The 15,220-nt window shown below is 45.4% G+C and overlaps 1 protein-coding gene across 3 annotated transcripts in view; it reads left to right on the forward strand.

Moving 5' to 3' along the window:
• The window catches only part of KLHL1 (kelch like family member 1), a 260,108-nt gene that overhangs the window by 40,408 nt on the left and 204,480 nt on the right, over positions 1–15,220 (forward strand). For all 3 annotated transcript variants that reach the window (XM_077344008.1, XM_077344007.1, XM_077344006.1), the window contains exon 2: positions 7,909–8,091. In XM_077344008.1, coding sequence (XP_077200123.1) covers positions 7,909–8,091 — 183 coding nt within the window. The remainder of the gene's footprint in view (positions 1–7,908; positions 8,092–15,220) is intronic.

Below are 15,220 nucleotides of genomic sequence, written 5' to 3' on the forward strand. Positions count from 1 at the left end.
AATGGGAGGGGGATGGGAGTCTCTGTGTGTCTTTGCTTGTGAGGAAGGGAGTGAGGGAGGGAAGGGAGTAGGAGGTTGAGAAACCAACAGGTAAGGTGGGAAGCAGGAGGGAGGAAGGGAAGGGGATCTCTGTGTGTCTGTGCTTGTGTGTGTGTGCTTCTGAGGGAGGGGGAGGGTCCAAGGAGGAGGTCAGGAAACCAACAGGTAAGGCGGGAGGGGGAAGAGAAGGGAGTCTCTGTGTGTGCATGTGTGTTTGGGGGGAAGGGAGGGGGCCCTGACCAAGTAGCTCCAGAGCACGTATATGTCCCACATAACCTATAAGAGTCATAATGTCAGGAGAATTTTTTGTTCCTAGGAATACAGGAGATCTGAGTCTTGATCTGAATCAGGAGTTACCAAAAAAAAAAAATGAGTTTGTTTTTATATACCCCACTTTGCACTGGCCAAAGGAGTTTCAAAGTGGCTCTCCTTTCTCTCCCCACAACAGGTACCCTTTGAGGTAGTTGAGGATGAGAGAGCTCTGACAGGAGTGTTCTGTGAGAACTGCTCTAATAGGACTGTGATGAGCCCAAGGTCACCCAGCTGGCTGCATGTGGAGGAGCTGGGGATCAAACCTGGCTCATTAGATTAGATGCCTCCACTCTTAACCACTACACGTTTGGTCCATGCTAGCCAAGAGACGTCTCGTAGAGCCCTGACATGGGTAGACCTATTTGGGGTACAAGTATCGCTAAAATTATTCCCATTACTGGCAATCAGCATGGGCTAACTCATCAAATTCTTAACTGAGTTCAGAGCAGAGTTCTGACTCCCCTACCAGGGAATTCCTTTCCCTTTGCCCCCAATTCCCATTGCTGCTGCTGTGGCTGACAGGAGAAAATTAATCTAAAAACCTAGCTGTTGCTTTTACCATAGAGTTTCTGGCGATTCCTAGAGAGGCATGACTTCAGGGTTTTCCCCACCTGGAAGTGATGTCACACAATAATCACACAATCCTAGGTCAGAGGAAAATAACTGTGTGGCCCTCTCTAGGAGCTCTGTGTCACTGCCTCAAAGAGGTTGTATGGGTGTTTTGTCATGTGAGACTACAAAGAATTAGTTGGCACCACAGCTTGTCTTCCAAGTTACTGTCACCACTGAGAGCCACGTGCCGAGTTTCATGGCATCACATCACATTCTGCAGGCGGGAGGGAGCGTAACAAAGCCCAGTTGTTGTTTAAAGTCTGTCAACTCCCACTGAGGGAGGTGTCCATTTTAATCTCTTGCCCTTCAGCATGTGTAAATGCCCTGTACCAGTGGTCTCCAACCCCTGGTCCAGAGACCGGTACTGGTTTGTGGATCAGTCAATACCGAGCCGCAGTTCCTTCTCGTACTCCTCCCCGGCTGCTGCCTCAGGGACTGCCCTGCCACTTGGCCCCCGGCTCACCTTTGGTGCTTTCCAGCGGCTGTCATGGCTGGGGCTCTCCCTCAGCATGGCACTGCACAGGTGCTGCTGGCAGCACACCCCAGCGGGCAGCGGGAAGTCAGGGGCGCAGGCAGGAAAGCAAGTGGAGCAGGGGCTCAGGCGGTGGTGATGTCCCTCGGCAAAAGACTAACCCCCCCGGGCTTCAGTAAGATTGTCAAGCGTTGACTGGTCCCCGGTGATAAAAAGGTTGGGGACCACTGCCCTGGACTATTTTAAAGCCACTTTAGCCCCAGACTTCAGAGTAGTCCAGCTAAACAGGTTTCTTGCTGGATTCAGAATTGCTCACATGGTTACGTTTTTTTAGGACGGTGCTATTCATCTGCTAACGTATTATAAAGCTGACATAATGTTCAAGTGCGCAGATTCCCAAGTACATAACATGACAGACGGTTCAGACACAAATCTGGTTGCATTCAATACATCTCCCTTGGAGTACACTCTGAACGGAATGTGTCTAGTTGTCAAGAAAACCTGTTACTTTGTTTGTTTTGTTTTGTTTTGTTTTCAAGCAAGCTGAGCCATATGGTTTATTCAGCCCTGACACTGATTTGATTTTTTCCATCTGCTCAAAACTTACTGGATTGAACTATTGCTCTCAGGGGGTTGTGTGAGGCTATACAAAGTATTGTATGAGTGTGGATGTGTGTTTGTGTTAACGATGCCTGACACCGTCATTGGAGCAGGGGTCCCCACCTCCAGGCTGAAGCGCTCAACCATGGATCAGCTGGCCGGGAGGGGTGAATCACCCCCAAAACAAGGAACACAGAGAATTAAGCCAGATATGACATAGGCACCAGGGTCAAGATGATGCTCTAGACTGAGGACAAAAAATCCTATGGTGGAAGCTAATTCTACCATAGAGTTTTTGCCCCACCCAAATCATCTTGTTCTCTTCCCCCCTCCCACCATACCTGTTGGTTTCCAGACCTCCTCTTGGTTCCTCCCTCCCTCACAAACACACACACACAAACACACTGAGACCACCTTCCTGTTTCCCGACTTACCTACTGATTTCTCAACCCCTTCCCCTACTTCCATCCCTCCCAAGCAAACACACACAGAGAGACACATGGGGACTTCCTTCCCCCCACCTGTTTCCACCTTACCTGTTAGTTTGTTCTTTCCAAGCAAACGCACACACACACACACACACACACACAGATTCCCTTCCATTCCCCTTCCCATTTCCCCTAACCTGTTGGTTTCCCAACCCCTTCCTCCCCTTCTCTCCCTCACTCCATCCCAAGCAAACAGACACACAGAGACTCCTTTCTCTTCCACCCTCCCATTTCCACCGTACCTGTTGGTTTCCTAACCCCCGCCCCGGCTTTCCTTTCCTTCCTCCCAAACAAGCACACATACACATACACTCCTTTCCATTCCTCCCTCCCGTTTCCCCTAACCTGTTTGTTTTCCAACCACCTCTCTTTCTTCCTCTACTCTCCCTAGCAAACATGTGTGCACATGCACATGCGTGAATGCACGCACATGCGAATGGACACATGCAAATGTGCACAAACGTCAATGGACTTGCACGCGCACTTATGAACGTGCAAATGGATGCACAAATGCACACCCTTTCTCTTCCTCCCGTCCCCTCCCCCTGCCTGTTTAGATTTTTACCCTGGGGCTGCCTCTGTCACTTCCGCGGCCCCTGCTGGCATTGCAGACACTAGCTGGGCTCCCAAGGGGTGGGGTGGCTTTGGCCTCGTTGGCAGCACTGCCACTTCCTCACACACACCCCACCAGCGTCACAGATGATGGCTGGGCATCTGGGGGGTGGGGTGGCCTCTGCATTCTCAGCTCCCTTGTCCTCTTCCACCTGATGTGCTCCCTGGGGCGGGACTACGGACATCATGTCCATATTCAAATCTGTTTGTTTCAGGAGGCAGTCCAGAAGATGTGTCCCACATCAAAAATTACCAATATGACTTAGAACATCTATGAAATAGAACTATTTGCTTCCCAATCATCTTCTGCACAATTGCACCACTTCTGGGGTTTCTCGAAGCCTGAAGAATGTTTCAGGGGCTTCTCAATGGTAAAAAAGTTGAGGAACTGGTTGGCTACTAGGTGAGACAGGATGCTGAGCTAGATGGGCCCTCAGTGGCCTGATCCAGGAAGACCCTTCTTATATTCTTATTTCCAAGGATGCCAACCATTGATGGTCTTCTTGCAAATGGGTGGTACTTTTTTGATGTCTGTTGTTACTGAACCCAATGAAAAGTTTTGATTGATTGTTAATAAGCATTCAGCATTCTCATAAACAGATGTGGTCTTTTTCACACAGTTTTTGCATATGTGATTCTTAGAGGTCACCCCTCTTATAAAATAAGTTCCAGCTTGGTGTAGTGGTTCGGAGCCGGGTTTGATTCCCTGCTCCCCCGCATACAACCAGCTGGGTGACCTTGGGCTCATCACAACACTGATAAAGCTGTTCTGACCGAGCAGTGATATCAGGGCTCTCTCAGCCTTCCCTCCCTCACAAGGTGTCTGTTGTGGGGAGAGGAAAGGGAAGGTGACTGTAAGCTGCTTTGAGGCTCCTTCTTATAGAGAAAACCGGCACATAAGAACCAACTATTTTTCTTCTTCATTGCTTGCCTCTTTTCCTCTGCAGCATCTCTGCTAAGCCATTTGTTGAGTTCCATCAGCATTAATAACTTGAAGTTACTAGGCTGGGAAGAAGATGAGCTCGGTTTTTATACCCTGGTTTTCACCACCTGGTGGAAGTCCCGAAGCAGCTTTAAAACACCTTTCCCTTCCTCTCTCCACAACAGACCCACCGTGTGGTTTGTGGAGTGGAGAGAGCTCTAAGAGAGTTGCTCTGTGAGAGCAGTTATAAGAGAACTTCGGGCATTTCTGCACATTGGTAAAAATTATGCCAGCTGAACGGCATAGCACTAAATATTTTTGTGCCTTCCAGCCCCTCCTCACCTTTTTGGTCTCTCACTCTTGTCTACTGCCTTTTTGCACTTCTCATCCTCCACAACTGCTACTGGAAATGGCTGAAAAAAGCAACACCCTTTATATGTGACACTCTTCCACCTGTCAATCAATCCAGGCAATCAATCCCCTTTCACCATGCTTTAAAAGTCCTGCAATGCCTGCTATTTTTTTAAATTGTCCATCTTCATTTAAACACCTATGCATCTAATCATAGATGCATAGTGCTTTTTGAATGCCACCCCTTAGGGAATCATGAGTCTTGTTTTTTTAAAAAAAAATTAATATCATTCCTGATTGGGGGAGACTTTAGGGAGGTATGCTTTGTGTAACAACTTTGGAGGTGCAGATTATTTCTGGCATCGCCTGCACACTTGTCCACCTATTCATTGCTCCAGGATGTTAACCATTTTTTTAAAAGATATTCCTGGCCCTGGGAACAAGGGAGAAGGAGGCAGGTGCAAGGGCGGGATGAGACAAGTGCCTTTAGTGCATTTGAGCCTCCACACCTTCCCTCTGCTGGTTGCCTGCTGGTTACTCTCCCTTAGCTAGTGCAAAATATATTGGGGAATCCACTGGGCCATTCCGCACCGGGATCCATATAGCAAATTGTTTGCTGAACGAAAAATCGCCATTTTAAATAGTGGAATTCGGCGTAACGCATACCTGCCTTTGTAGTGGAATCCAGTTGCGTTTCTATCGTTTCCCACAGGGTTCCGGTCTCTGCAAAAATCGCTAGCCAGGAAGCACTATTGCTAAGCTGTGTCCCGCCCCTGGCCGTCAAGCAGCCAATGGGCAGCAGTTATCATGCTCCCAAACAGCCCCTTTCCCTTTAAGGAAGGTTTAAAAAAAAAACACACATCCGTTGCAACCAATATGCATTGATTCGTTGCAACTGAGAGACCCATCCAGCTAGCAGGTGGTGTTTGAGCTGCCATTTCATCGTTGCCACGCACCCCCCAAGTGAAAAAAAATCCCCCCCCCCTCACGGGCACAATTTTCGGCCAAAAACAGTGTGAAAAATAAAGTGAAAATAAACCAGCAAACGGGCCTCTGCGATGCTTGTGCTTGGTGACTTTAAACAGAGGGGCTGCAGCCAGGGAAGCCTCGCTGGGTAAACGAAGGCTCGCTGGTGCGTTGATCTCCACTCGCTCGGAGAAAAAAAATGGCGATCGCTTCGCCGGAAGATCAGAGGAGAGAGCCAGGGGGAGGGACTTTGCAGAAACCTCAACAATGGTAACACATAGAACTTTCCCGCTAGTGTTGCAGATTGGTTGCAGGAGTGTAGCGCTTTCCAGAGGGTGAATCCACTTTTTGGGATTTCCCTGAAAGCGCTACAACGAAGCGCTTTTTGCAGATCAGTTTCAGGAGTGTTGAAGATTGTCAACGACGTTGTGCATAATGGCAAAACTGTAGCGATTTCAATTAGTAACCATTGTGCTATTTTGGACGAATGCGGAACGGCCCACTGTATGCAAATCTCCAACTAGCACTTTAAAATGAAGGATGTAGCTGGCCGGTTACTGCCCAGATGCTGGATGTTGACGACCTCATATGGAGGGGCCGGAATATAACGACTGCGTATGGTAAGTATTTCACTACATTTAACGGGTGTGGAAATCCTCTGTGACTGGCCCAAGTTCACCCTGCTGACTGAATGTGAAGTGGGGAATTAAACCCAATTCTCTAGGTTATAGTCTGCTGCTCTTTAACCACTACAGCACCCTGATTTCTATAAAAATTAAACTTTTGGGAGAGTTTGAAAACACTGACCAGTAGAAAAATGTCAGTAGACAGAACTAGGTCATATCAACTTGCATCCAAGAGACTCAAGAATCAAAGGCTCCTTGGGGTTGCATGCATTTTCAGAGAAGTATTGAAGTAAATTAGAATTTGGAAAACATGTGTTCCTATTAGGATATGTTAATGTTTTATATATGGCTAAGTGTTATCGGATACTGGCTGGGGGGGTGCTTTAAGTATAAACATGTTATACAGTTTGGCTGAGTCCTCACCTTGCTTAAATAACATATTGCAAAATTCTGAATATGTTTAAACTGGGAATTCAATCCCACCAGTCTGGATAGTAGTACACACTGGTGTGTCCACATAGTTGGTTAATGTTGCCAACTTCCAGGAGCGCCTGTAGATTGTCTCTAAACTGTATAAGTATTCGTATAAGTTCAGTGACCAGGTGTGGAAACTAAATGAAAACATGACAGTTCAGTAAGATGCATGACTAATGGATTAATGGGTTCTTCAGTACAGCAGATTGTCGAGGCCTGAGGAATTTACAGTTTCACTGGGCAAATTCAAGTCTCCAGATTGTGATGTTTACCTTGTCTTGCTAGGAAATTTTCTGCCGTTCTCAATTGCATTTGGGGAGCCTGTGAATGCAAGCTTCAGCTGGAACTAATGCTGAACATCTTGCTGTCCAAAATACTACTTGTTGCTCACTAAGAAGAAATAAGCTTCTTCCCCTTCTGACAAATTTGCTTATTCAAACATTGGTGGTCATGCTCAGTGCCTAGAATCATAAAATCCCATTGTTGGAAATGGTCATACAGGCCATCTAGTCCAATCCCTGCTCAATGAAGGATCAGACTAAAGCATCCAGAATAGGTATCTGTCTAGCTGCTGTTTGGGGGAGCTCACCTTAGACTGTGGATCCCAGTGCTGAACTATCCTGACTGTGAATTTTTTCCTGATATCTAGCTAGTACTGTTCTTCATATAGTTTAAACCTATTACTATGACTCCTATTCTCTGCTGCCAACAGGAACCACTTCCTGTTCTCCAAATGACAACCTTTGAAATATTTAAGAGAGCAATTGTGTCCCTCTCAGTCTTCTCTTCTCCAGACTGAACATTCCCAAGTCCCTCTGCCTTTCCTTATAGGGCTTGGTCCCCAGGCCGCAGATCATCCTAGTCACTCTCCTTTGCACCCTCTCAGTTTTGTCCACGTCCTTGTTGAAGTGAGGTGTGGTTTGACCAATGTGGTATACAGTATAACATCTTGCAATTTCAATGTGATGCCTGTGTTGATACAGCCCAAGACTGTATTTGCCTTCTTTACTCCTGCATCCCACTCTCTGCTCATATTTAGCTTAAAGTCCACAAATCCCCCAAGATCTCGTTTACACATATTGCAACCAGAACTGTACCTCCCATCCACTATGCATGCTTATCATTTCTGTGACCCAGATGTAGAATTCTGCGCTTATCCTTATTGAATTGTTCTCATTTGCCCACTTTTACAGAGTTCAGTACTTGTTAAACGCTTATCTTCTGGGGTGTTCACTACTCCTCTTAATTTGGGGTCATCTGCAAATTTAATGAGTAGCATTCCATGCCCTCATCCAGGCTACTGATAAAAATGCTGAAATGTTTGCCCTATCGATTCTCACTACTGAAAGCCTTGAAAGACTAGGATTGTCACTACCCCACAAACCCTTCCTAATAGCTGATTTTTTCCCCACCCCATTTTTGCGGTGTTCACAGGTTGTCATCCAATGGCCATCCTTTGACACCCCAATGCGATCTGGACTCTGGTTGTTCGGAGGAGTTCTATCAAGCTGTACACCATGCCGAACAAACCTTCCGGAAGATGGAAAGCTACCTGAAGCAGCAGCAGCTCTGCGACGTGATCCTGATAGCTGGGAATCGTAAGATACCTGCCCACAGGTAGGTGATAAAATAGGGTCGGGGCATCCAAGGAAACATGAAACACGACAGGCTCCCAAAACTACATTGATATCTGCTGTGCAAATGTCCTCCTAGTATTTAACCCCAATATTAAATGTTCATGTGTACCATTGGGCAGATTATTTAGAAGAATACGAATAAGAATTATCCCCCATATCAGGAATTTGATTTGTAAAAGATGTTGCTTCTCTTTGAGAGTCCAAGGATTAAACTCTTTAAAAAAAACTCAAAACCAGTTCCTGATAGCTTCAGTGAAAAGAAAAGTCAAATAGATGTTTTGTTCCAAGTGCCTGCTGTTCCCTGTCGACAACAGACATTGGAAAATATCAATATTTAAAAGACACAAAATTCAGTTGGTCGCTGTGTGTTGGCTCTTGATTCAGCAAGAGCAGAAAAACACAAGAAACAGACATGGTAGTTCAGCTCTTTCCTCAAATATGCAGCCTGAATAGAGAGGGCACACTTCTTCATACTCAGCTACACTGTTAAAAGACTCAACAGGTCAAACTCATTAGGGCTACTAGCTGGGACATCGTCAGATCTCAGAAGCTAAACAGGAACAACCCTGGATAGTATATGGATGAGAGACCACCAAGGAAGTCCAGGGTTGGTACCTAGGAACAGGTGATGGTGAAGTACCTCTGAACGTACTCTTGCACTGAGAACCCACTAGGGTAGGGAGGACAATGTTGGCTGTGATTTGACTCTCAGAAGCTCTTAACTTGAAAAATGTGTTGGTCCTCAAGATACTACTGGACTCAAAGCTAAGAATAAAAATAATTTCTCTTAGCAACATGGCCCTGTGACACTTTGGGTGAGTGGGAATGCTGGTGCTGTCCATAGTTCTGAACTGGAATGGAGCAACTGAAATAGTGGTTAGAGGAGCTTCTCTCAGCTTTTTTACCATTGAGAAACTGCTGAAATTTTCTTCTAGCTTCAAGAAACCCCAGAAGTGGCACAATCATGCAAAATATGGTTGGGAAACATAGCTGTGCACACACCCTCCTGGGGGCCCTCCACTTCCCACCTCCTCCAGGCCCATCATTGGCCATTTTGGGAGTGGGGAGCGTGGGTTGACATGACAATATATGGTCATATTACTGAATAAACGTTTAACAAATTTAAAATATAATTCAATAGGGACAAATGTAAAAGTTTTGCATTTAGGTACCAAAAACCATACACACCAGTATAGGATGAGGGAGACTTGTCTTGGCAGTAGTATGTGCAAAAAGGATCTAGGAGTCTTAGTAGACCATACATTGAACATGAGTTAGCAGTCTGACTCAGTGGCTAAAAAGGCAAATGGGATTCTGGGCTGTATCAAACGGCGTATCATGTCCAGATCAAGGGAGGTGATGGTACCGCTTAACTCTGCTCTGGTTCGTCCTCACTTGGAGTACTGTGTTCAGTTTTGGGCACCCCAGTTGAAGAGGGATGTAGACAAGTATGTCCAGAGGAGGGCAACAAAGATGATGAGGGGCTTGCAGACCAAGATGGATGAAGAAAGGTTGGGGGAGCTTGGTCTGTTTAACCTGGAGAGGAGACGACTGAGAGGAGATCTGATAACTATCTTCAAGTATTTAAAAGGCTGCCACATAGAGGATGGAGCACAGTTGTTCTCTCTTGCCCCAGAGGGATGGACCAGAACGAATGAAATGAAATTAATTCAAAAGAAATTCCGTCTAAATATCCAGAAGAAGTTCCTGACAGTTAGAGCAGTTTCTCAATGGAACAGGCTTCCTAGGGAGGTGGTGGAAATCTTTGGAAATTTTTAAACAGAGACTGGATGGTCAACTGACAGAGAGGCTGATTCTGTGAAGATTCAAGGGGGTGGCAGGTTACAGTGGATGAGCAATAGGCTTGTGAGTGTCCTGCATAGTGCAGGGGGTTGGACTAGATGACCCATGAGGTTCCTTCCAACTCTATTATTCTATGATTCTAAGTCTTACCCCTTTGGGAAACCCTTCTAGGGCTGTCAAGAAACCTCAGGGTTTCATGAAATCCAAGTTGAGAAATCCTGGGTATGAATCATGAAGCCCCAGATTTGAATCCTCATTCTTTTGTGGAAACCTACTGGGTGTCCGTGGATCAGTCACCCACTCTCAGCCTAATCTTCCTCACAGGATTGTTGTGAGGATAATACAGAGAAGACGGGAACAATGTAAGGCACATTTGGGCCCTGCTTGGGAAAAAGGTGGCATATAAATTAAATAAAATAAAGAACATAGACAGCACAACTTTGACGTTTAAGATCAAGGGCTCTGCTTTACATTAAAGTTACCCAGACTGGAGGTTGGGAAATTTACTGAGAGAAGGGGCTGTGGCTCAGTAGCAAAGCCTCTGCTTGATATGCAGAAGGACCCAGGTTCAATCCCTGACATCTCCACTTAAAAGGATTGGGCTGTAGGTGATGCGAAGGCTCTCCAGCCAAGACCCTGGGGACAGTACTGACTCTGATGGACCAATTATCTGATTCAGTATAAGGCAGCCTCATGTGAACAACTCCATGGGATACAACCCACAGCGCCTATCACTTATAGCAGGGGTAGTCAAACTGCGGCCCTCCAGATGTCCATGGACAGCATTCGCTGGCAGGGGGTTCTTGGGAATTGTAGTCCATGGACATCTGGAGGGCCGCAGTTTGACTACCCCTGACTTATAGAATGTCTGAACCTCGAATATCAGTAACCTCTGAGGGTGAACTCTAGAGGCGAAGAATGTCTGGGCAATATATTACTGCCACCATACCCCAGGCACAAAAATAATCCGTCTGGTAAACCTAGAAGGGGTTAGACAGGTTCATGGAGGAAAGGTTCATCAATGGTTATTAGCCATGGTGACTGAAGGGAGCAACCATCTACAGACCCAGTAAATCTCTGAATACCAGTGCTGGGTATACAAGAACAACAAAAACCCATATGAATGAATAAGGGTACACAGTAAATGGAAAAATCAAGGAAGAAATGAATCTGCGTAACTCTGGCTCTAAAGATCAAATACTAATGCCTCCAAAAGTGCAAAAAATTGCTTATCTTTAACACTTAGCTATCTTTAATATTTGAGCAGAGGCCTCCTGGACAAAGCTGTGCACGTCCTGATTGGCCCATGGACCAGAAACAGAGGCCAGACTGGCACCCAATGAACCCAATTCCATTGTATGTAATTTATAAATGTTGCAAGCCACCCTGAGCCCTCAGAGGAAGGGTGGCATAGAAATCTAAATAAATAAATAATAGGAGTAGACATTAAAGACTACAGCAACTATTAGACCATTGCATTAATTTCTCAATCAAGTTCAATGATGTTCAAAATCTTACAACAAAGACTGTTACCATCTATGGAATGAAAAATGCCAGATGTTCAAGCTAGATTGAGAAAAGGAAGAGAAACTACAGATCATACTGGAATTTTATGCTGGGTTCCAGAGCAGTGGTCTTCAACCTTTTTATCACCAGGAACCGGCCAACGCTTGACAATTTTACTGAGGTCTGTGAAGCTTTTGACTATGTTATGGCTAGTTTTCCAAAGAAATGGCTGTGCCACAGCATCTGTTTTGATGTACAACATGTACTCTGAAAGCTTTTGAAACTTATGGGCATAAGTGGATTTAGGGGTGTAACTCTGTTTTGGGTTGTACTGTTAATTTTGCAAGCTCCTGTCTGGAGGTGAGGGGAGATTGGGCATATTCTGTGTAGATCAATGTACTGCTGTGCTGCACTGGAAGAAAATATACTTCCACTGTACAAATGAGAATACTCAAGTCAGATCCATATATCAGAGAATATTGTACTACCATAACAGATCTATTTCTGGATTTTCCTATGTGGAATAAAAAAAAATCCAAGAAGTGAATGTTTGATGATAGTGTAGCATCCAAGAATGTATGGGTTTTTGTGTGTGGCAAGCAAAGGTTTCTCAAACTTCCTGTCTCATTTCCTATATAGAATTTGGGGAGGGGCTAGATAAGATGCTTGGTGGTCCATTCACACAAAATGACAACCGTACATATCAGGAGTGGTGTGCACCCTCATGACAAGTAGTTGGAGCACCCAAAACTGATAATCGTCATGGAGCTTTTGGTTACATTATGTAAATTGGCCAAGTTTAGAGTAGTGATAAAGGATTTGGTGGATGGAAAGACAGATTGAAAACAAATAAACAAAACCAACAAAAAACAACCCTCCCCCTTCAGTTCCATTTAAGAGATTAATAGAAATATTCGTATCCATGTTTGTCTGCCCTGAATTTAATTATAAACTTCTTTCAGTTCAAGGTCATATCCAAGTCCTTTAGGATCTGAAAATAATTACTCTGACAAATATAAGCTTGACCGTGAAATAAAAGCTGGATCACATTGCTTGCTTTTTGTGGTTAAAAATATGGACATGCTTGTATATTATTGTTGACTTCTCATCTATCTGGAGTCAACAGCCAGTTCTGTTCTATCTGGAATTACCAGCACATACACTTATATACCCACAGCCCACATTTCTGTAGGCCACGCTCAAATTTAATTTGCAGGCTGTGAGATAGCTGGATAAATATGAACAACAGAACACGCAGTGGATGTTCATTGTGTAGCGGGTACAGAAGACGGCAATCCATTATGGCAAAATTGGGGGGCGGAAAGGACGCTGAGGCACCCACAATGCCACTCTTGCCCTGCAAAGGAAAGGAAAACAAGCAAAAAAATAAATAAATAAAAGACAAGGAAATTATTATATCCTGCTATCTGCACACATTTCAGAAAAGGATGGTAAATTGTTTTGGTAGATCATTTCAGGGGGTCTGCAAGAGAACAATTAGATTCTTGTCTAGTAACATTTTCAGAAGTCAACATGATTTATTTTTTTGCGGGCATAGTGAGGTTCTGAGATATAAAGGGAGCTTTGACTCTCAAACGCCCCCCCCTCCAAACTTGTTGGTCTTAAAAGGGCTATTTAGGGTTGCTGACCTCCAAGTGCCCCTGGAGATACTATGATTTTGCAGTCTTCAGACTGCAGAAAAACTGAGATGATCTTCATAGAAAAAGGATCAAAGCTATATTTAAGACCAAGAGGGTACTTTCGCAGATATCAGAAAAAAGATCTATTTCTAAGAACAGCAAGCTAGTCCACTACAAGGATAGATATAGCCATTCCCAGCCCCTATGTGCATTTCAAACTATTTACACTTCCCACAGCTGAAAAGCTTTTATCTGCACAGAGCAGTCAGAACAAAACTATGTTACAGTTTTTACACCCAGTGACCCAAAGGGGGGCAGGCCCAAGCATCAAAGGCATAACATGCAAACCACATCTAGCATTGTGAAGGACTCTTTGCATTTCCTGGGAACAGGTGCCCTGCCAGCCAAGGATCCAGCAGGCGGGCGAAAAAGGAGGGGGAAGTAGAAAGCAAGAGAAGAGCCATGAGGGCTCTCGGAGCTTACTTCTCCTTTTGGCTTCTGCTCATGGTATGGAGTGGAGTGCAACATGACACAGATGGGCTAAATCAATGGCTGCTTTGAAGAAAGCCTTGATGCCATTGTATCCTGACGAGGTCCCTCACCTCCCCAAACCCCACTATCTCAAATATCTACCCTCCCCCAAATTGTTGGTATCTTCCAACACAAAAACAGCAACCCTAAATGGAAAAGAGTAAGTAAGAGGGATATGATGGCGTAAGACTCCATAGACAACCAATGGAGATAAATCCATGCCTTACACCAATGGGCAGGGAAATAAGGTGATGTGTAGTTGTCAGTAAGTGACATTCAATACACCCACCAGCCATCAAACCAGAGCTAGCAATCATCCCCATGCTGAAGTTGCCTGCGTGCCTATGTCTCTACATGAGGTTAACAGGACAACAGAGAGGGGATATGGAGATTCATAGGCTGAAGGCTAATGTGCAGAAGCCTCAGAACACTCACTCTGCCCAAAGCCCTTCTTCTCAAATAGGGATGCCAGCCTCCAGTTGGGTCCTGGGGATCCCCCAGAATTACAGCTTATCTCCAGGCAACAGAGATCAGTTCCCTTGTTTCCTGTTTTGCGCATGAAAATCCAGCTGTGAAAGCATGCTGAAAGTGCAATACAGCCCCAATACATGAAGCATGCATTATACTGAATTGGGCCCCTGGTCTGTCAAAGTCTGTATTGTCACACAGTCTGATGGCAGCTCTCCAGGGTGTCATGTAGAGCAGCGGTCCCCCACCCCAGTCCGTGGATCAGTCAGTACCGGGCCACAGCTCCTCCTCGTCCTCCTCCCCGGCTGCTGCCTTGGGGGATGCCCTGCTACTCTGCCGCCAGATCGTCTTTGGTGCTCTCCAGCGGCCGCCATGGCTGGGGCTACCCAGGGTGTCTGTTGTGGGGAGAGAAATGGGAAGGCGACTGTAAGCCGCTTTGAGCCTCCTTCGGGTAGGGAAAAGCAGCATATAAGAACCAACTCTTCTTCTCTTCTTCTTCTTCTACCCCTCGGCGTGGCACTGTGCAGCTGCGGGAGGCGGGAAGTCAGGGGTGCTGGTGGGAAAGCAAGTGGAGCAGGGGCTCAGGCGGCGACAACGTCCCTCGGCAAAAGACTACCCCCCCTGGGCCTCAGTAAAATTGTCAAGCGTTGACCAGTCCCCGGTGATAAAAAGGTTGGGGACCACTGATGTAGAGGTTTATCACATCACCTTTGAACTTAACCCTTTCCCAGGAGATGCTGAGGATTGAATGGGGGACTATTTTGCACAGTAAGCAGATATTCTACCTCTGAATCAGAGTCTCTCTAATTTCAGAACTCTCTCAGCCCCATCTACCTCATAAAGTACCTGTTATGGAGAAAGGATGGAGATTAAACCACTTTCAGACTCCTTAATGAAGAGGAAAGTGTATGAAAACTCTTCTTCACAATCAGGAACAAAGCCAAATGAATGTTCCGTTTTGGTTGCAATAATCAAATAATCAAAACAGCCCTTCTCCATAAATGCAGGATTTGAACACCCAAACAGGACAGAGACAAGTTAGACTTCTTATTCTTATATCCAAACCATTCCCTCAATGACAGATCATCTTTGTGTTGGTGAGGTGTATGGCTCTCCATGGAGGAAATGCTGTTCAATAATTTATTCATATAGAAATGGCAG

The sequence above is a fragment of the Paroedura picta genome, chromosome 6 (genome assembly GCF_049243985.1).
Source record: "Paroedura picta isolate Pp20150507F chromosome 6, Ppicta_v3.0, whole genome shotgun sequence".
NCBI classification, from domain to species: domain Eukaryota; kingdom Metazoa; phylum Chordata; class Lepidosauria; order Squamata; family Gekkonidae; genus Paroedura; species Paroedura picta.